This window comes from Drosophila ficusphila, unplaced genomic scaffold (genome assembly GCF_018152265.1).
Source record: "Drosophila ficusphila isolate 14025-0441.05 unplaced genomic scaffold, ASM1815226v1 contig_412, whole genome shotgun sequence".
NCBI classification, from domain to species: Eukaryota; Metazoa; Arthropoda; class Insecta; order Diptera; family Drosophilidae; genus Drosophila; species Drosophila ficusphila.
In genome coordinates, this window is record NW_025064326.1 from 3,418,024 (window position 1) to 3,438,729 (window position 20,706).

A 20,706-nucleotide genomic window follows, 5' to 3' on the forward strand; every position below is an offset into this window, starting at 1 on the left:
CACAACACAAATCCCGATAAAGTATCGGCCACAATGTAAAAGTCAACTCCGTGCGTCTCTCTCAGGGGGAATTATGGCCATAAGGCCACTTTCATTATGCATGCATAAACGATATTTCAGTGGCTAATCCAACTCATAACTCAGAGCCATCCAGCCACTGCCCCTCTTGAGCCCACTGAGCTGCAAACCAGCCAGCAAACAAACAAACAAACAAACAAACAAACGAACAAACATTCAATTGTATAATTGCTTAATTTCCATGGAAAATAAAAACACAATTGAATGGAAATACAAAATTGCAGCCTTGCAATTGTTGCCGTGAAAGCGAATAATTATTCCGCCGAGACTGACAGAGCGAATTGAATTGAAAGTCCGTCCATCAGACGAATAATGAAAACTGAAATCTGTAAACTGCAAACTGGAATCTGTAAACTATATAGTGAAACTGAAATTGTTTTCTCGACAGGTGACCGAATCGAAGGACTCCAGGGAGTGGACGCTGCACGTGAAGTCGCCGCTGGCGAAGGACAGCGGCATCTACGAGTGCCAGGTGAACACGGAGCCCAAAATGTCCATGGCCTTTCAGCTGAACATCATCGGTGAGTGGGCGGATCCCTAAATGAATTTCCTTTATTGCGATGATTATTGCTGCTGTGTTTGCTTTTCTTTGGCCTGCCTGCCTGCCCGCCTGCTGTTTACCCAGTAGCCGCTGGCTTTATTAAAAATGTTAATTCGGTTTTCAGCGGGAGCTCCTCAGGTCGCAATTATGTATAGTATATGCCGTCCGGAATCCGCATCCCCGGACCGATTTACGTTCTTCTTCAGTTTCGGTTCGACCGCCTCTAGGCATACATTTTTAATTTCGCATTTCGGGTCATAAATAAATAAACAAATGAAAAGCGAGGTCCTGGCACTGGGTTTTTGGCCCCGGGTTCCGGGCTTACATGCCGCCGGAGCCGCTGAGCTAATTAGCATGTCAACCCGGCGGGATTACGGCCACCGATTGGAAATGTATTCAGCGCTTTAATGAGCCATGCATAATGCGTGTGTCCGCATATAATTAGCTGGCAGTGCGTCACCCGTTCGCTTCGGCTTTGGCCTTCCGTGTCCCAAGAATCGAATACAATGTCTATTGTCTGCGCTAGTGACTCCCAAATCCACCAGTAATGATTAATTGATGATGGCCTTGTTGCGGAATGACAAACTGGGTGCCAGGATCTTTACCAGATTGCGACTGAAAGGCGGTCTTCCTAATTAGTTAATTTATATTCACTAAGGATATTCAAGTTGCATCTTATTTTTGGGTGAAACATTCACCCTATTTAAATAGCAAACGATTATCATTTTAATCAGTTAACATTTCCCATTTCAAATCATCACAGTTCATTATTTTGTAAAAGGGAAATCATAAATTACTTTGAAGTAACCATTTTATTGAGTGCTACCCCTACTTCCCTTCAAAGACGTTTGTCTTATGATAAAATTGAAAACGAAACCCTCCCTTCCTTAATACCTGCACATAATGGAATTCCCTTGATCTCCTGATTGCCTCATTGTATCGGCGTTAATTCGTAATCTCAATCCGTTTAAAAAACAATCAATTTGCATATTGATTTTGATGGGCTGCCAAGGAACTTTAGAGCTCAAGAATGTGCCATTAAATCGGAAGTTGTTTGGACTTTAAACCACCGGCGCGACAAGGCGACAAGTGCGATGGTGCGGTGGATTTAAGAGTGTCGAGGGGCCGAAGAAGTAATAAAGGACAACCCAGAGCCGAGCTGCTGACAGGTCCTGTCGGCATCTGCTGTCAGCCACTTATGCAAATCAGTCGGCGATGCCTTTTTAAGTTTCCGATTATGCACTTGGGCGCGATGCATTTTTGTCTGTCTGTTAGTCTGTCTGTCTGTTTGTCAGTCAGGGTGCTTTATTTTCCGCTTGCCCCTTTCCTGATTTCCTGCTCTGACGCTTACAAACGAATTTCCGATTACATTTTCTTCATGGCCGTATGCATTTTAATTTACGTTAATGAAACAATTTCCAAAGGAGCCTGACAGCAGTCGAGTGGACAGTGGACGGTGAACAACGGACAGTGGACAGCGGACGGTGAACAGTGGACAGTGGCCACTGGTGACAGGCTGGCATACTGGCAAACTGGCGGCGTCCTTAATAACATTATCGGCATACGTGTCGTATGAGTGACTTTCGCAAGGCGCTTAACTCTTCGCCCGCCGCGTCGTTTTTTACTTTTATTTTCCGCTCCTGTGTTCCTGCAGCTCCTTTGCTCGCTGTTGCGGTGCATTGCATTTAATTAATGTCATTATGTAAATTTATGCGTCCCACCCAAACGATTTTATTTTTCCCTCAACGTAACGCAGTTTTTCGCATCTTTTTCCACAAAAAAGATTTATGCCTGATATAAATTTTGCCCGGGGCGGTTCGTCCACCAGGGGTCCGTGAAATATTCAAAATAAATATGCATAAAGTATGCCCTAAGATGACACATTAAAAGGTTGAATTTATGCGCGTATATTTTAAGAAAAATATATGCCATATTTCAACAGCAATTAGCGGCGAAATTGATTGTTTAATCCTTAAAAAAAAGGAGAAAAAATTGCGCATTGCGTAAAGTATTTTTTATGCCTTTGTGGCGCGAAATAAAAGAAGAGCTTTCAAAAAGCAACATTGTTCTCTTTGTTCTTCTGAATATTATGTTCACTTAATTTGGACACGCAACAACGTACACAGCAAACTAATTTTTAGTTCAGCAATTTTGCCTACGATTTTCACAAGTTTCGCTCCATTAAAGGTTTGCATTTTCCACTGCATTTCCTTTGGCTTATAAACAGTTTTATTTTTATAGCATACTTTTTTGCGCGTGCTGCAATCTCACCACGAATTTAATTTAACTATTGCCTTGATTCCGTTTCGGTTTTTACGCCCTTCTAAGCGGTAATTACAAACAGTTGACCTTAGAAAGGAAAACACGTTTTGCGCAGCTCCACTCTTTTTGTTATTGCTCGCAGGTCACATTGCATATTGTTTTATTTTCATGAAATATTTAAATTAAAAAACTTCATGCGCCGCCACACAAAATGCACGCAGAACTTTAGCGACAGCTGCTGAAAAATGAAGGAAAAATGAAAATCTGAAATGAAACGAAACGAAATGAAAAACAGTGGAATGGGGGAAAATTGTTGCTGCAGCTGCCTGTCTCCGTCTCTCTCTTTTGGTTTTCCTTTTTCCTCCCCTCAGCCGGGTGTTAATTGCCTTTAACGCAGTGACACTGCACAAACACTCTCGAAAAAGTGGGCGTGTCTGGAAGGGGGAGGGGGGTTTTGGCCAGAAGCAGATACAAATACATACGCACTTAATGGCGCAATGGGATTTTTTAACTCACACTTTGCACATATGCCACAGACGCAAACAAACAGACGGAAAAAGCCAGCGAGAAACGGGGAGTGCAACGCGGATTGCAGCGGATCTCCAGCAGACGCTTTAACCCCTGGAATCTCCGAAACCCCCTGAAACCCCCTTAACCTCTCCTCCAACCCCCTGACCCTTCTCCATTCGTGGGTTACCCCTGAGCATCCTGCGAGCCATGTAATCATCATCATATGCACTTTTATGAGCTGCTCCAGCCAACGCCTGTGGCACAGTGGATCAGAGAAGCAGGAATCGCGTAACCTTTTTAATTTGGATTATATAATATTTTTAATATACAAAAATATTCAATATATATGGTAACGAAGTAAATGTGATTCGAATACTAATGTGTTTATTAATAAGTAACAAGCTAACCGTATACTTCAGTACATAACATTTCTGTACCTTAACAACTCAAATCTAAATTCGAAACCACTGTTCCGCGACTGGGTTTTTATTTCATTTTGGCCACGCGTGTCTCCAGTTTTTGGTTATATTTTTTAATTATTATTATTTGCACAGTCCAATGCATAATAAATCTTATTATTAACCCAGTTTCGCAGCAGCCACGTATGTGACTTTCCATATGGATGCGGATGTGTGTGTTCGTTCACACACAGTCATATAAGTTTGCTTACGTGTCTGGTGTGATTTTCCCAGCCCCCCGATTTTGCCGCCCCCTTTATGGCCTTTCCACCGGGCTTACTTAAATTTAGTGCAATTGAAAAGTTATTCCATAAAGTTTTATGATTAAAAGTTTTTATGTGCATCCAGTTGGTTGCGAATTCGTTTTACGAGCGATTGCCCCAAATTGATTTCGGTTTCCCACCTCGGATGCGTGTTTTCATTTCATTTGTGTGTTCATCTTTAACCTTCCCCCAGAAATATCTCCGGACGCCAAGGCGGTCATCAGTGGCCCGCCGGATCTGCACTTCAAGGCGGGCAGCGCCATCATCCTCAACTGTCTGGTGCAGCAGCCGTCGGTGAAGGACATTGGCCCGATTTACTGGTACCGCGGCGAGCACATGATCACGCCCTTCGACGCCGACGACGGCCAGCCGGAGGAGCCACCCGCAAGGACGCCCGAGGACCCGTCCTCCCCCAACGACCTGATGAGCGAGGTGGACCTGCAGAAAGAGTTCGCCACGCGCATCGCCATGGAGTCGCAGCTGGGCGATACCCTCAAGTCCAGGTGGGTCCTCCCACTTTTAACCCCTTTATGTCCGTAATTGAGTTGTTCGCACCCGGCCTCCTAATCCTCCGCAGGCTCCGCATCTCGAATGCCCAGACCACGGACACCGGCAACTACACGTGTCAGCCCACGACGGCCAGCAGCGCCAGTGTCCTCGTCCATGTGATTAATGGTGAGTCCTGGGAGTGAGCCAGCGAATGTTGCCCACTACACACGCAGACCAAATTAGCCCAGGCTTACATTGAAACAAAAAGAATTTCCTTCAATTTCCCTCAGTATATAGATTGTTAAATGTAGATTAGGATCCATAAGTATCTATTTTTAATTAGGTCAAAACTATTAGCTTTTATATTTGTTTAGATTTATTTAATTACTGGAAAACTATTAATTACTCTTATAGTTTTTCCAAAATGAATATTAATTTGCTCTTATAATGATTTCTAGTTTTATTTATGGATTAAGTATGGAAACCTTCTTCCGTTATTCCCTTACCTATTTTCTTCGAGTGCATCCAGCATTTGGCTTCCGTCTCAGGTGCTTGCAGGTCTGCATAAGCCTATCTGTTACCCCGGCAGCTGGAATTCCAAGTGCCAGAGCCAAAAGCAGGAGAAGTTGATGCCCCACGAGCAGTTGACTCCCGAAAGCCAACTATCATTACGCACAGTCCTTCTCTGAGGCGCAGAGAAGTGAATAATTTTATGGCCAGCACTGTATCCAAAGCCATTCGTTCATAGACGTGGCCCAAAAACTACAAGTTCTTGCCCCACTCCATCATTTGGACGACTGTGTTTGTTTGGGAGTTCTGCGGCCCGGCCAACTTGGCGTATGAGTAATGCGGCCGGAGGAGCACAACTCAGTGACTTGGCTTTGCATATTTTACACATAAATTAGACGGGAATTAAGACGTTTTAAGCTGCGAAATGAGGGGCATAAACTTGACGCGTCTTTTGTCCGGCAATTTCCACTGTTTTTTGCGGCCTTTTATGGCAGGACATTCGCAGCAAATTGAAGGCCCAGCCATTTGGCTTGTAGTCTTAGTTTTTATGCCGTATCAAATGTTAAGCGAAATGTCCAGCACTTAAGTTGTTAAGTTGTTTATTCAAATGAAAACGTTGTACGGACGGGAATTTGCATTTTAAAGAGCAACTGGCTGCTCTGCCACGAGGCACTCGACTCGCCGCCGATGCAGAGCCGTAATAAATATGATTAAATGTCAGAAGTAAGTTGCAAAAAGGCACTTAATCATGCCCCACATGTGGCACAAAGGGCGCGAGTTGGCCTGGCAGTGGGAGCCCAGATAGCGGAGGATCCGTGGCGTGGAGGAGCCACTGTGACTGCGACTGGGACTCTGACGGCTTGCACAAATACAGATAATAAATCAAGGGCAATAAAATTTTAAGAAAAATGATAAGAGCGAAGTGTTGGTCTACGCGATGTGATGGCGACCTGGGAAATGCTCTACGGGGAGATCTTTGGATGGATTTCTATAACAATTTAATAGCTCACAAGTAACCTAAGTAGTTACTGGAAATTCCAGAAATTATTTCCAACTTTATAGGCAGTATTTAAATCTCTACCAAAGCTTCAATTATTCTTGCCACTTTCCACTCCCTTTTGAGAACGATAAAAATGATTTAACAGAAATGGAAATCCAATTTCGCAACTTATTTATAGACCCCCGATACCCTTTCCACGCAGAGCACATTCCACCCATTACTCATGTCGCCCGACCCCAACCCCAAACCCAACTTATGGGTCCTTAAAAATCTGTGCGTGGAGGCGGGGGGCGTGGCCTATATGTAGCCTTTGCGACGAGTCAAAACAAAGCATTGACAAATGATGCGCCCGGAATAACATTTGCTCGGGCGGGAAAGGCCGCAGAAATATTGCGTCTACGCAGACACACATATGTCATTTATCTAGTCGGGACAAACAAGCAGCCAGCTTCCCAGCCGATTCCCATTCAGCATGCCCCACTTCAAAGTCAGAACCAGCTATACATAGCAAGAAATTAGCTATTTAATGTGTATTTTGCATTTCATAAATATTAATAATAGGTACCTCATATATCATTAGAAATTCTAGAATAGGTTTTAAGTTCAGAACTGAACTATTTAGACATTTTCTATTCATACCTATTTAAGTTCCTGCAAGACTGATTAGAAATGTATTAAGCAAACACACTTTTACTCTCTGTGTAGGTCACAATTAAATTAAGTTATTTGCCCTAGCTCGGCTAATGGGGCTGTGTCCTCGGCGAAATTTGAATACACATGTTCATTATGCCACTGTTTGTCTTCCCCAGATGAGAATCCCGCTGCGATGCAGAAGAGCGGGGCGCCTCCCCCCTCCGAGCCCCCCGATTCCCCGGTCCGCTCCAGCTGGTCCTGCTGCTGGAGTTGTTGTTGTTGCGAGCGGTATTGGCTGCCGGCAACTGAAACCGAGAGTTGTTAGCACTCTAATTGCAGCAGAACGAGAAAATTATGTTCCATGACGCTGGCAGTTTTTTCCGAGCGCCGTTTTTTAGGATTCTGGAATGGAAAACGGGCGAGGGGAAATGGGGAAAAACATGAAAAAGCGGGGAAAGGCAAACAAGACAGTCGCTTTCCCTTTCAGGCGAGTGTTTGTTTTCCTTTTAATATTTACATTTCATTGTGCAAAATGAGACACTGAGCCGGGCGAGGCAATGCAAAATGCAGAACGTGAATTGCAAAGGCCAGAGGAATGGAGGAGGACGCAGGACGAAGGACGAAGGACGAAGGACGAAGGACATAGGACTAAGGACCAGAAGGATGACACTCTCTGTAAATACCACAAAGATGCGGCGCTGCTTACAGATATACTTGCATATACAAAAGTGTGTATTTTATTTCATTACTGCCGCTCCGCACAAAGGAGCCGCACACGCGTCGACTTTATAAACATTTCATGCTGTCTTAACAGAGAGCCAAGCTAACCGAAAAGAAAGGAAAATATAACAAGAGATGGGAGCCGCACACCCACACCCACTAACACACACATTCACCCACTCACCCACAAAAGTACGCACACCACAAAACGTATTGCTACTACCCGAAAATTGTAATATACATGAACGCAAACGACAAGCTCTCATCTGATAAACTAAAAGCAAAAAAAACTTAATTATAAACACTAACTTGTATGGAATTTATTTATGGGCAAAGTGAAATTTAGTCACGCGGCACTCGACGTCGAAATGGGAATGAAAATTGAATAAAACGAATGCGAAATGCAATATGTGAAAGCGAAGAGCAAATTGCGAAACTAAATCAATTGCGGCATGCCCGACTAAGTTTTGTGTTGCACATGCGAGTAAACTATGGGTAGGCATGAATTTACTACACGTAAGCCAGTAAGCAGATTTTAGATAATTTATGTGATGACAAACCGAATGAATAAATCAATGGAATGAACTCCTTTAACAATAAATTGAAACGAAGTATTGACTGCGCTTTTCATTTTGACTGGCGGCAAATAATTTTCCGAATTGCAGTAAGTACTTACCAAAAACGAAACTAGAAACTCTTTGAAAGGGGAAGCCGTCGAATCATACAATCCAAATGCAGATAATGTATTGAAGATAAAATCAAATGGCAAAATATGTGGAATGTATTTATTCAATAAAAATAAAACAATTTCCACGTAAGCGCGTATCAGATTGTTTTTTGATTAAATGAAAATGGCTGTGCTTTGTGCAGGAATTTCAACAAATTAAAAAGGCCTTCAGATTCTTAAATTATCCTTTTAAGTCCATAATAAATTTTCTAAATATATTGTTTAGTTCCGTACTTACAAGACAAAAATTTACAGTATTAGCCTACAGAATAGTTATACTAAATTAATGTAAAATAAACTAAAACTATCTAAATTGTAGCATATTTTTCTCAATCGGAAAATCTTAAGAGTAGCATTCTTTTGAAAACAATTCGAAAATCTTAAAAAAAAAGGGTAGCGACCTCCTATTGCATTCTGATCGCTTGGTAGTTCAAAGTGAGTTTTGGTAGCATATGTTGGGCTTGTCCTCAAAGAACTTTATATAGAAGTCTTAGATAAATGCTATTAAGCAATCAGTTTAAAGAGTTTTTAACTCAAGCGAAATATCGACCAAAAAGTAAAAAATAAACTAATGATGCAGTTTGCTAGACAATTAAACTACAAATTTTTTCAGGAATGCCTTTTTGAAATCGGAGAGGTTTTGGTCACTTTTCTGCAAACCCAACTGGGCATTCGTTTGGAGTCCTTAAAGATAAAATCCATCTAAGCCAGTTATAATTTTGCCCGAAGATTGCCAAACATTTGTGGCAGCTTCACCGACCATAACAGCCTCGAATTTCACAAATTATAATTGATATTTGCTGCTGCTCTGGCGGGGAAAAGAATTACGAAAATATTGTTGTAACAAAACAGCGCAACAGACCTCAAGATGGCGCCATAAAAACGCCATTACTGTCTCCGCCACGCTGTTTGCCCATCCTCTCTCCGCACTTCCCTGCGCTTTTCCAACCGCTTTCCCAACCGCTTTTCCCACCGCTGACCCAATTAATGTGCCCATAGCCGCAAGTGTTTTTCATTAGTTGGAATCCGCACGAGGGGATCAGCGCGATATTTAAATGAAACAATTACGGCCAGGACAGCCAGCACTTGTTGCTCTTTTTCCTCCCCCTTTCCCACCCCCCCTTACCACCCCTTAGCCAACCACATTCATTCACAGGCAATTTAATGTCCGTTCGGTTGCAGGTTTTAATTTAAACAAACAGCGAAGGACAAGGCCCAATCCGGTATATCAATCATACGCCGCGTAGGCTTACAGAAACGTCTTCAGCAGCGTGATATATGAGCCGGCTGTGCTGAGTATCTGAAATAAGGAGGGGGGAGCGGTAACATAAACATTTATTATCATAATCAACGCATCGCATCGCATCTCATACTGAACCAAGAGCCGGCAGTGATGGCGTAAAAAACGGCACCGCAATTGTTTTTGCCCGCTGCGAACGCCGCAATATCATTAAAATCACTTTCCTAGTCCTCGCATCGCATTTGTACCACTCAATGTCGTACAGCACGTCCGCCACAGCAGCACTCTGCGAAAAGTCGTCGGTGGAATGGGTTATGATTCTGGATCTGGAAATGAATGAAGCGGGCGAAGGGGGATGGGAGGTGTATGGGTGCGGGAGCTTTCCCTCCACTTTGTTGTGTAATTAAAATTTTATCACAAGTGCAATTTGCGAATGGCACATCATTTTTTATGTGGCCGCCTGGCTGCTTAATGTTTAGCGTCAAATTGAAATTGCAGGAATTGTGTAAAAAAAACACAGAAAATACTAATAACAGGAAAGTGAAGGAAAGCGAAAGCGGGAAAAGCCGAATGATGAAATACTCTGCGGAAAAAGTTATCTAATTTTTATTGGTGGATCGAACTTATCCTTTCACTATCTGCATTAAATAAATAAATCAATATTTACGAAAATATTTTTGTTGATTTTTTTCTCTATGGCAAATATTAGGTTGAATATTTTTCCATCAGATTTTCACGTTGTAAAATCGAGCATAACAAAGTTTTAAACTCATAATCCGCGAGTGCTTCCCACAAGAGTATCCTGAACCAAATGAGTGATGGAAATGAAATGGGCAGATCCGTTGCAAGTGGAGGAGGGGGGGTTATGAGGGCGGGAGAGCGGGGAAAATGGTCAGGAGACGTACTCACACTTTCGCTAACGTGATTGCCGCCGAAGCAGTAGAGGAATAGTTGCGTTAGGGCCGCGATGATGTAGCAGATGTAGGTTAAGCCGCTCAGCGACGACGTGTTCTGCGGAGACATTAGATGAAGAACCGGAGAAGGAATAAAGGAGACCAGGATAAGAGACGTCATTAATTGGAGAGAAATTGCTGGTGGTGAGAAACGGCAGGGGATTATATCCTATATAAATAGTGTGTGGCACTTTCGAGTAGTTGCGAAAATGGAAAACATCAAAGAAATACTCTTTGGCAAATGGTCTTGGGCTACTTGCGGCTGCAGTCTGATTGCTTTTCCCCCATTTCCCGTTTCCTATTTCCCATTTTCCACTCGCCTGACATTTTCATTGTGACATTGAAAAAGAATTATGCAGCTTATGCATGTCGTAGAGTACACAAAGCTGTGAGAATGCTCAATTTTAGTAGTCCGCAATTGGATTGGCCGGCAATAAATTGCATTTGTTTTTCTGAACTTTTGGAATTTGTTTCACTTTTGGCTGGCTGCTCTTCTCACTGCTGAGTTTAAGGTCGGGCAAAACAATTTAGTTCAAGGATAGGTTCCTCAAGTAGAATAGAATTAATGTGATTCGTTGCTCTGCATTTAAGGGTATACTTCCGATGCCATAAATTACATTTCCTTTATCCTTGAAGGAATTCTGAACTTTTTGTTGATATTTTTCTCGGAGCACGTGTCAAAACTTCTCGTGCCGTATATGTTTCCTTCATTTCCACCCGGAACACAGTTAAAAAGTAATAATAGATCGCCGGCCACTGGATCCCCGAGCGATAAACAAGTTTCGAATGGATTACTCGACACTTTGGGTCGCAAAGAAGCGGCGGAATGCGAAGAAAGTGCTGGCAGCGTTTATCCCATTGGGGCCAAAAGCCAGCGGCCGTCGGGCAGGATCCTCTTCCGAACATTTTCGCCGCTCGGCTGTTGCAGCAAACAGCTTATGGGTCTCCGGTGTCCGGGACACCGGAAAACGTGCGAAAGTCGCATTAAAAACTTTTTTTCGGGAGCAGTAACAATTCATGCGCTTATAAATTGCCACCGGAGAGCCGCAGCCGCAGCCACAAAGCAAACAAACAAATCGGGGAAAGCGAATCGGAACGGAACGGCAGGAAAATCCGGGGAAAAACAGTGAGAACAGGGAAAAACTTTTAAAACAGCCGCCGAATGAAGGCGATGTGGAAATTCAGGGGCGAGCGCAGACAAAAAACTTTGGGGGTTTCGCATCCATATTTTGTTAATTAATCAAATTATGTTCGATATCTTGAATTGATTTATAAATCTCAATAAAAGGCAATCAATATTATTCAAGAATTAAATATAATAATAATAAATAGTTTGCACTATTTTCTTGAGTTAATAAAGAAGAGTTCTCTAAATGAAACTATGTAGTTCATAAATTATTCAATTCCCCTTTAGGAATCTGGTCCTAAAACGCCACTGGCAAAGGGCTTACCAACATGATGTCCAGGATGGTGGAGCACAGGACGAAAGCGGCGGACAGGAAATGCATTAAAACGATAACGGTGAACTGGCGTGTTAGGTCCGTGCAGAAATCGATAATCGCATTGTGCCGCTCGACGACTTTGGCCAGTTTTTCCCGCACCTCCGCGTTCATGGCCTCCGTGAAGGTATCTACTGAATCTGGGGGAGAATGGGTGGAAGGGGGTTGGTGAAGGCCAGGAGAAGGCAATGGGCATTGTCGTCTTGCTCCAGAAGCAGCAGCTGCCACTTACCGCCATGCAAATCGGCGAATATCCTGCGAATGTCCTGCTGCACCAGCCGAAAGACGCCGCAGATGTAGAGGCACGAGCAGAGGAAGAAGCCGTCCACGAAGCTGAAGGCGAACACGGTGCATGCCCCGGAAGCGGTCAGCATCATGTAGGTGAACGGGAAGAGTCCTGGCTGCACGGCGAACGAAGGCAGGCTGTTTCCCATTAAGGATTTCGGAAAGCATTGTAGTTAGGAACAATATTCAATGGACAGAACTTAAGTGTGGTTGGAAGTAGCAATTGATATCCATTAAGGTTTATCCATTGAAGGTTTTCAAACGCAAAATAATACAACTAACATTGGGTTTTTTATACCCTTGCAGAGCAAAGGGTATTATAATTTTGGCCAGAAGTTTGCAACGCAGTGAAGGAGACACCTCAGACCCCATAAAGTATATATATTCTTGATCAGCATCACGAGTAGAATCGGAATACGTCTGTACGTCTGTCCGTCTGTCCGTCTGTCCGTCTGTCCGTCTGTCCGTCTGTCCGTTTCTGCCTAAACTAGTCTCTCAGTTTTAAAGCTATCTCGCTGAAACTTTCCCAAAAGTTGTGTAGTTGTTGCACGCAGTATATATGTCGGAACGAGCCGGATCGGGCGACTATATCGGATAGCTCCCATACAAGAGAATGAAATTAAAAATTCTTACTCCGTTGTTTTTGATCAGATCGACTTGAATTCTTCAAGATAGCGTTTTCTAACTGTTATTGAATTTCGGATTAAATTTGATCAAAATCGGATAACTCTATCATATAGCTGCCATAGGAGAGATCGAAAATTATATATAGAATTAATGGAAATAAATTGATAACATCGTTGTTTTTTATCCCACGAGCATGATTTTTTGAATATCAAGTTTTTTAACAACGTTTATATTTGAAAAAAAGTTTCATAAAAATCGGTCATCTATATCTTATAGCTACCATAGGAAAGATCGAAAAATCTATATAGAAATAATGGAAATAAAATTATAACATCGTTGTTTTTCATCAGACAAGTATGATTTTTGGAATATAGAGTTTTCTTACGACTCTTGAATTACGAATTAAATTTGATCAAAATCGGACAACTATATCGTATAGCTCCCATATGATCTATAGTCGAAAATATGGAAAATGAATAGAAAAATCGTCTTAACTTCGATGTTGTCTAGCTTTTATTCGTTTTGTTCGACATATTTGATGACTGCATGGGTATATAAGCTGCGGCTTGCCGAAGCTAGCTTCCTTTCTTGTTTTTAAATAATAAATTAAAAATATGCTCTTAAAAACTTCAGTTATCTGAAAGGTTACGGCATTCCCCCACTAATAGAATTTTATTTAATTTTAAGGCTTGGAGTTCCTAACCCATTTAAGCAATTAACTGTATTGAACAGTTCAATTAGCCAGGGAACATTTGAAAAGGTCCACCCTAATCAGATTCACTCACATGATGTTAAAGGGCAGCTCCACCTGGCCCGGCAGCTCGACGAGCCAGCGATACAGACCCATAATCAGCGGCTGCAGGTTGAAGGCGGTGTTGGTCATCGTGCCGGAGCTGAGGAGCAGCAGGCTCCACCGGTTGGCGGTGGTGGCCAGCTGGACCAGCATCCGCTGGCCCTCCTCCCGCCGCGCCTGCCAGAGCATCAGCCGCAGGCGCTGGACCAGCTCCGCCCACTTTCTGTTGGAGCGGAAGAAGACCCACAGCTTGAGCACGCACACCGCCTTGGTGGTTCCGGGGCAGAAGGCCTCGAGGGCCACCACCAGGTTGTCCAGGTGCACACAGCCGTAGCTCACCTCGCCCACCGCCCCCATCAGCACCACGGCGAAGGCGAACCCGAAGAGCAGGTGGGCGTGCCAAGGACGACCACCTTTGTTTCCATTGATCCTCTGCGGCCAGAGGCCCACAATCCGTCCCGAGAGGCGGGGGATGCGGTAGAAGTGGCCGGCGATGGCAGGCTCCCCGCCGTCAATCATTCCTGCGATGAACTCAAGTGGATACTATCGATGGGTCCTTCCGCAAGTCGAGTGGTCAGCTGCTCCGGGCGATTGTCAGGAGCAATGTGCGACTCCGCTTTTATAGCCACTTAAGGACACTAATTACAGGGGGAAGATAGAAGGTGTGCAGAGCAATAAAAAAAATTATAAAATTTAGTAAGTTTGTATAAAATATTAGTCTAAGTTTGGTTTGTATATTGTGTATTCAGGAAATAAAATAAAAATACTTGTTTAAACTATTTTTGGTCTGCCTAATTCTTAGGTTTTTAATAGAGTTTCTGTATATTTTACTCTTGGATTTTTTTTCAGTGCACCATTGGCAAGTTGTGCCTTTGGCTCTGGCAAAAGTTTTAATTGTTTTTATGCTTACGTTTGCGCTTACACTTCCAATCCATCGTTTCCGCCCACCCCTGCCTCCTCTAGCGTTCCGCTCCTCAGTCAAGGTCCTTCCAACTCACCTGACTTCAACGCATCTGCCGTCCCGCTCTAATTATAGAGGACTCGGTTACAGTCGGAATATTCCATTCAGTGCAAACAACTGCCATTGTTTGACATTCAATATTTGTGTGTTGCACAACAAGCTTAATTGTTATGCGGCAAAACTTTCAATTCCTTCGGCCACCGCCCGCCTTTCCTGCTATTTGTCTTGTCTTGTTTTTAATTGGGGTTACCTTTCCACTTCCATTTGACTAAAAGTTGTTAATTGAGGGTTCTGGCCCGGAATAAAAAGTAAGGAAGGAGGCAAGCTTAAATAAAAATGTTTATCAGTTTCGAAAATCAATTTCCCTCAAAGGGAAAAATTACATTTTCCCTTCTGTCGAGTTTCGCAAGCAATCTGCTGCCTTTAGTTGAATTTAGATGGCAATCTTTTTCGTAGGCTCAATAATCCGGCTAAGAGAGTTTCCATTTGCAGTGCCAATAGTTAGCAGACAGGCCCGGCCAAACCAATTAAGGGCCCACAAACACACTCAGCTGGCCATTTGATTGATGGACAATAATTGCATTTTATTTGGGCGCTTCAACGAATAATATTTGACTGGCGCAGTGGCCGGCAATGCAGTTGAGCTATTTCATCGAGGTCGACCCATTAACTTGCAGCTCTCGTTACGGATTTGACTTGCATAATGTTTGGAGTCTAGCTCCCTGTTCCCTGCTCCCCGAACCCGGAATTCCACTCCCTTTCACCCAATTGCCATCCCCGTTGCCATCCATCAGTTGCGGGGCAAACATGGAGCCCGTGCCTAAGCCAAATCCGGAGCTAATCCTGTTACAGCAACTGTATCAACGCCTATCATCGATGGCCAGCAAGTGGGTCGTGCCACGCCCACACACACACACACAGCTGCGCCCCCTTTGGTGCAGTTTATTTTGCCAGCCTGTGTGACATATATCAACATGGAGCCCTCTTCCGCCCCGACCATGGCTATGGCTTTGGCTATGGCTATGGCTATGGCTATAGATATAGCTCCACCTGCATCAGCATATTCAATAAGCGGTTCGGCCCACACGGCGTATGCGCAACTCAGTGCCGCATAAGCGCACGTCAAGTGTTTGCCCGCGGCCACCTCTCTTTCATCCCCCGGATCCCCTTCCCCTTCGAATTGCTCCTGTGGAGTCCTCTTCGAGCCCCCTGGCAGTGCGATTTGCGTTCAAGTGACCATAAAGCATTGCCTCGCTGCTCAGGTCATATCTGTCATTGCAGAGGGAGAAATAACAAAGATTATATTAATAAAAGCAATAAATCCTTTTCAATTTAACAGAATCTAAAAACAGTACGATGCAATAAATAAATTAAATTTAGCAAATATTCATTGTAAATACAACCTTTTTAGCTAAAGCGTTTCTAAAGAAGTATTGAGTATTTTTAGAGTTCAAAAGCATTAGTACGTCTTTATTTCTCCAAGTGACATGACACTCCAGCACCTTGGCCCGCCCATTCAGTCGATTATGTAATATGCAAATTGAAAGATTAAGCGGTAGGCACAAGGATAAAGCGGCGAAGAGGGTCAGCCTGGAGGTGCCCCTTTGAAGGATATTCACCACCCACTTGCTGGGGGAGCGACTTAACAAATTGATTTGCGTACCTGGACATCAATAGCAGGGCGGGGCGAGGCGAGGCTTAACGCCCCTACCGAAAAATCCTTGTTGGTAGTGCCCATCACTCAGAGTCAGAGGAAGGGATGAAGGGAGTGTGGGTGTAGGGTGAAGGAGGAGTGGGTGCTTTGGGGTTCAGGAGCCTGCCCCTTCAGTGTTTTCGGGCCTGTTGTCCGTTCGGTCGGTCGGTGGTCCCTTGTTGGCTGTCATTCCGTCGGGCTGGCCTTTTATTAGCCGAGCGTATAGAAATGCGAGCTTCATTTATTGCCACGACGAGTACACCAATTTTCCATTAAAATTTCACCCCGCCGCTGCTTGTGTGTGCTTGTGTGTCTCTCTGTGTGTGTGTGTGTGACAATTGCATTTGCGCATTTCTATTTCCGTTTCCGCTCCGCCATGACGATGGCTGCGACTGTCGTTTTCTTTTGCCAGCTGCTTTTGGCAGCGGCAACGGCAACTGCAACGGCCTTGGCCACAACCGAGGAACCACCCACCCCGAGGAACCACCCACCGCCACCCACTTAGCTGCCATAAATTGCCAGTTGCATCCATTCATATCTCGGACCGCTTCCTGCCCCGCCATGCATCATCGTCAGCGGCATCATCGCCGGCTTGAATTATGCGCCAATAAATTTGTTTGCTGAAATTTCCACCTAAATCGGATTTCCCCTCTCATCCGGAACCCGAATATATTTAATTATTCAGAGTGGGTAGTCGAGGGAAAAATGTCCAGCGAGTGCAGTCCGCTTTCCATGTGCACTCGCTCGCGAACACTGTATTAGCAAACGGGCAACAGTGCGTATGATTAACACTAAATGCTCCCTGTCAAAGTGCATAATTTCAATTGGCGTTGCGTTTGCAGTCGAATGGAAAATATAGGGGGTGCTTTCATGGGCCGTCACATAATTTTGCTTATTTTGGCAATTAGCTGGAAAATTGATCCCTCGAAATCAGAGTTTATTTGCTGGCGAGGGTGGTTCAAAGAAATGAAACTGATGAATCAAACGAGAAATTGATCACGCATTCTTCACAACTCCAATTTAATCTGCTAATATTTTTGTTTATATATTTTTTAGATAACCATATCATTTCCAATCCGTTTTCCATAACAATCAACGTGGTTAGGGCCCCTTAAACAAATGGTTGTAAACGCAGCAGCCTTTATGTGCTGTCACATGATAAACAGCACTGAAATTATGTTTATTAAACATTGAAAAATGCATCGCAAATCTTCTATGCATAAGTGACACTTTACGCCCCGCCGTGAGATTTTTATGGGGCAACGTAACTCAAGAGGGCGACTTTGGGGGCACGGGCATCTGGGCAAAAACTACTAAAGCAACCCACGTGAAAGTTATAACTTGGCATTAAATGCGCAAAACCGAGCGTGGATATCGTGGATACACGGATCCCTAACACACACTCTCACACATACACTCCCATTCCTGGCAATAAAATGCAGCTGGCTGCGAGGAAGGGGCGTCTGCGGCAAGGGGGGCGTGGCAGGAGGGTCCTGTGAAGATGCTGCTCTCCAGATGGAAGGGCCACAATGCGACGGGGGCAATGTGTTGCGCATTTCGGTGGCAAAGTTGCACAAATGTGTGAAAATTGTGCAACACAAACAAGCGAAAGGAAACAGGACCCCGGAGTCCTGAGGCCCGGAGCACGGAGCCGGCAGGATCCGGTCGGAGCTGGTGCCGAAACTTGCAGGACGAGTGTAAAATGCAATTGAAAAATGCCACAGTTTTGCATAAATCAGCAGGAAAGCGCCGAAAATGGTGCACAAACAAGCGGCAACAGCAGACCCGGATCCGGCTCTCCAACAATGGGCACACGCAGGACACGAAGAGCCGGAGGAGGAGCAGGAGCCGGAGGAGGAGCAGGAGCAAACATGGCCGCAGGCAACCCGTAAACATGGCCAACATGTCGGCGCTGGGAAAAGCCGGCAAATGGGGGGCAGCCCGCCGCAGATATAATTTACTGATAATGCAATTGCCGTTCAAGCAACGCACGCGCCACCTGCTGCAGCATCGTCCTGGCAGGCAATCCCCACTCCCCCCTCTCCACTCTCCACTTCTCCTCTCCCCTCAGGATTCCCCGTTCGTTTCGTTCTTGTTGCACGGGCAACTAAGCGAGCAACTTCCTAGAGCCGAAAACCGCTGAAATGCGCAGAAAAAATTGAGTAATAACAATTATGCTTACCACAACGAAGCCTTAATGCACTGCCAAGGAGGTTAAATGGTCAATGAAATGAACTTGGGGCATGGAAACTGGTAGAGATAAAAATAAATTAATAGTGATGGCCATGTGTATTTAAAATAAAATGTTTTTTAAATATATGCTGGTAGCAAATTTATAATTTTTCCAGGAATAAGTTTTGGGAAAAGTTCTATGCTACTTTTCTTGGACTAACTTTCTTGGAAACAGCTTTCGGTAGGTAATGGGCACAAATTGGCTTAGTTTCTAAATGGTTCTCCTGTGCAGTTGGGCTCATTACGGTAATGCCCGTTCGAAGGATATGGCCCCAGTGTCCTGCGAGCGAGCGGAAGAGCAACTGTCAAATATAGCGAACACTGCACAAACTGCATAAATATTGCAATCGCATGACTCGACATCGGCTGGTCTGGCGGACGCGGACGAGGACGCGGACGCGGACTTGGTCACGCTGCAGTTGACATTTTTTCCTTTTCGCTAGAAGTGGCAGCTAAACCGGAGGACACATAGAAAACGGTTCAGTCAGCGAGTCATCCAGTGGCTTTGCACCGCTCCGCATACAAATTTCATTCGCTTCCGCTGGCCGATTTTCAAATTAAAGCCTGCTCCCGGCAACTTAAAGCGAGGTATTCCCCCTTGATGGACCGGTCTGAAATTAAACAACGACAACACTCACCATTTTCCATCAGTGCCTGGGAGAAAGGCAAAGGATGCCGAAGAAATAGTGCCTTTTGATTTTCGGCGATTCTTCTTTCGCCCAGCGAAATTGGCGCTAGCATTTTCCCTATATTGCCGAGCGAATTTCTTTTGTTTGCTTGACAATCGAAGGAGTTCGAAAGTTTCAGTATTAAAACAGGAAAAGGTACAGTGGGGAATCGCTAATTGCAACGTAAGGATTGCAAGTTACTTTTAAGTTTTACTTGTTGTTTTAAAGGCCAATAATAATATCTAGTATTAAAAATGTATAAGTGCTGCAATTTACAAGTTGGAACCAACTAAAAAATTTATAAATTTAGGTTCATTTCTTACTTAAGATCTGCAAACTTTTCATTAGCAATTGAGTAACTCCATTCGTAGGACGATGCAAAAAGTTGGGCTGAAGGAAAGCAGGTAACTTACATCTGTACTACAACTACCTTGAATAAAATCCAATTTGCTTAAGTAGGACATAGAGGCAATACAAATATAAATACCTTGAAACAAGCTCCCCTTCCCCCTTGGAGGCTCCACTGTGTGAGCGTCATGACACTTTCCATTCGCATGAAGTTCCCTGCTCGACTAATTAACTCAATTGCAGCTTTTCTGGGCTCCGCAATTCTTCATTAGCTCGAAGTCAAAGTTTACGATATGCGATTATTTCACTCCAGTGATGCTGTGATGCTTCTGCCGTCAGTCGGATGCTGTTCTTTTGTGAGTGAGTGGCTGCCGAGGTGAGTGTTTGTTTTATGAAGGAAAATAATGTACAAGACAGCCGCCCTACCAACCACCGAACCATCCAGCCACCCATCTGCCATCAACCACCCACCAAAAGCCACCTTCCACCACAGACCGTAATTGTTTTGGCCTGAGTTTCAGGCAACTTTTAAAGGTGCTCTCGGTATTTTTGGCTACGAAGTTGGAAAGCAAGTTATGACACACGGGCAGATGTAGAGCAGATAACTATTTCCAAGCCGGGCCTGAACTAACTACTATATGGCATAATCTTGGCATTTGGACCGCATTTTCTTTAGCATCCGTACGCATTTCTGCACTATACGATAGAGGTGTGTGCTTTTTGCCTCAGTTCGTGCGTGTTGTTATTGTTTAATTTGCGCAAAATTCTAGTTGTTGTGTTGTTTTTGGCTGTGGAATTTGCATTCAAAATTTTGGCATTGTTTGTTCTAGGAATTCGCATTTCCATTACACTAATTCATGTATTTTATTACACTTGCCTGCGCTCTCGCACTCGGCTGCCGGGATTTGCAGGCGGGCTTTAAACATTTTGTTGCAGAGAAATAATTTATGCAGTTCACTGTTTAATTGCACAGCTCTGTTTGTGGGTGCGGTGCGGTTATAGTTTCCAAGTTGTGCTCGGGACTGACGTTCGCTTGCATCTCTTCCAGTTGAGTAATAAGATTATTAGTTCCACTCTGGGGCACAAACACAAACGCATTATAAATCTAACCCCAGCACATGCATATAGCCGGCCGACCACCCACTCCCCCTCGTTATGGGACGTCCTTGCGGCAGGACCTCTAAATTAATGCCAATCCACAAGTCTTTCACTTCTC

General features: G+C 44.1%; 2 protein-coding genes and 1 long non-coding RNA gene across 3 annotated transcripts in view; 1 reads left to right on the forward strand and 2 right to left on the reverse strand.

The window, feature by feature from the left end:
• LOC108094168 overlaps positions 1 to 8,050 on the forward strand; it is a 44,561-nt gene extending 36,511 nt beyond the window's left edge. Inside the window, 5 exon segments of the mRNA XM_017194624.2 lie at positions 467 to 599; positions 4,306 to 4,615; positions 4,690 to 4,787; positions 6,921 to 6,955; positions 6,958 to 8,050. Of these exon segments, the coding sequence (XP_017050113.2) occupies positions 467 to 599; positions 4,306 to 4,615; positions 4,690 to 4,787; positions 6,921 to 6,955; positions 6,958 to 7,053 (672 nt within the window). The 3' untranslated portion in view covers positions 7,054 to 8,050.
• A 1,390-nt stretch (positions 8,051 to 9,440) lies between these two features.
• On the reverse strand, positions 9,441 to 14,107 carry LOC108094131 (odorant receptor 22c). Its single transcript, XM_017194553.1, has 6 exons — positions 13,581 to 14,107; positions 12,116 to 12,306; positions 11,836 to 12,023; positions 10,341 to 10,442; positions 9,565 to 9,717; positions 9,441 to 9,491 (listed from the first exon to the last, which is right to left on the reverse strand). Exons 1-6 carry the CDS (start codon positions 14,105 to 14,107, stop codon positions 9,441 to 9,443), a joined length of 1,212 nt encoding a protein of 403 aa, XP_017050042.1.
• Positions 14,108 to 19,385: 5,278 nt separating this feature from the next.
• LOC108094130 lies at positions 19,386 to 20,057 on the reverse strand. Its single transcript, XR_001771533.1, has 3 exons — positions 19,917 to 20,057; positions 19,630 to 19,858; positions 19,386 to 19,572 (listed from the first exon to the last, which is right to left on the reverse strand). It is a non-coding gene; the product is annotated as an uncharacterized LOC108094130 (long non-coding RNA).
• Positions 20,058 to 20,706: the final 649 nt, after the last annotated feature.

What these genes read in the sequence shown, in the direction of transcription:
- LOC108094131 (XM_017194553.1), bottom strand. Translation starts at nt 14,107, where the DNA reads ATGATTGACGGCGGGGAGCCTGCCATCGCCGGCCACTTCTACCGCATC. An exon ending in GCAATCACGTTAGCGAAAGT is followed by an intron (nt 9,718 to 10,340) that starts GTGAGTACGTCT and finishes GACTTTTCGCAG; the next exon opens with AGTGCTGCTGTGGCGGACGT. An exon ending in CACTGCCGGCTCTTGGTTCA is followed by an intron (nt 9,492 to 9,564) that starts GTATGAGATGCG and finishes TCCTTATTTCAG; the next exon opens with ATACTCAGCACAGCCGGCTC.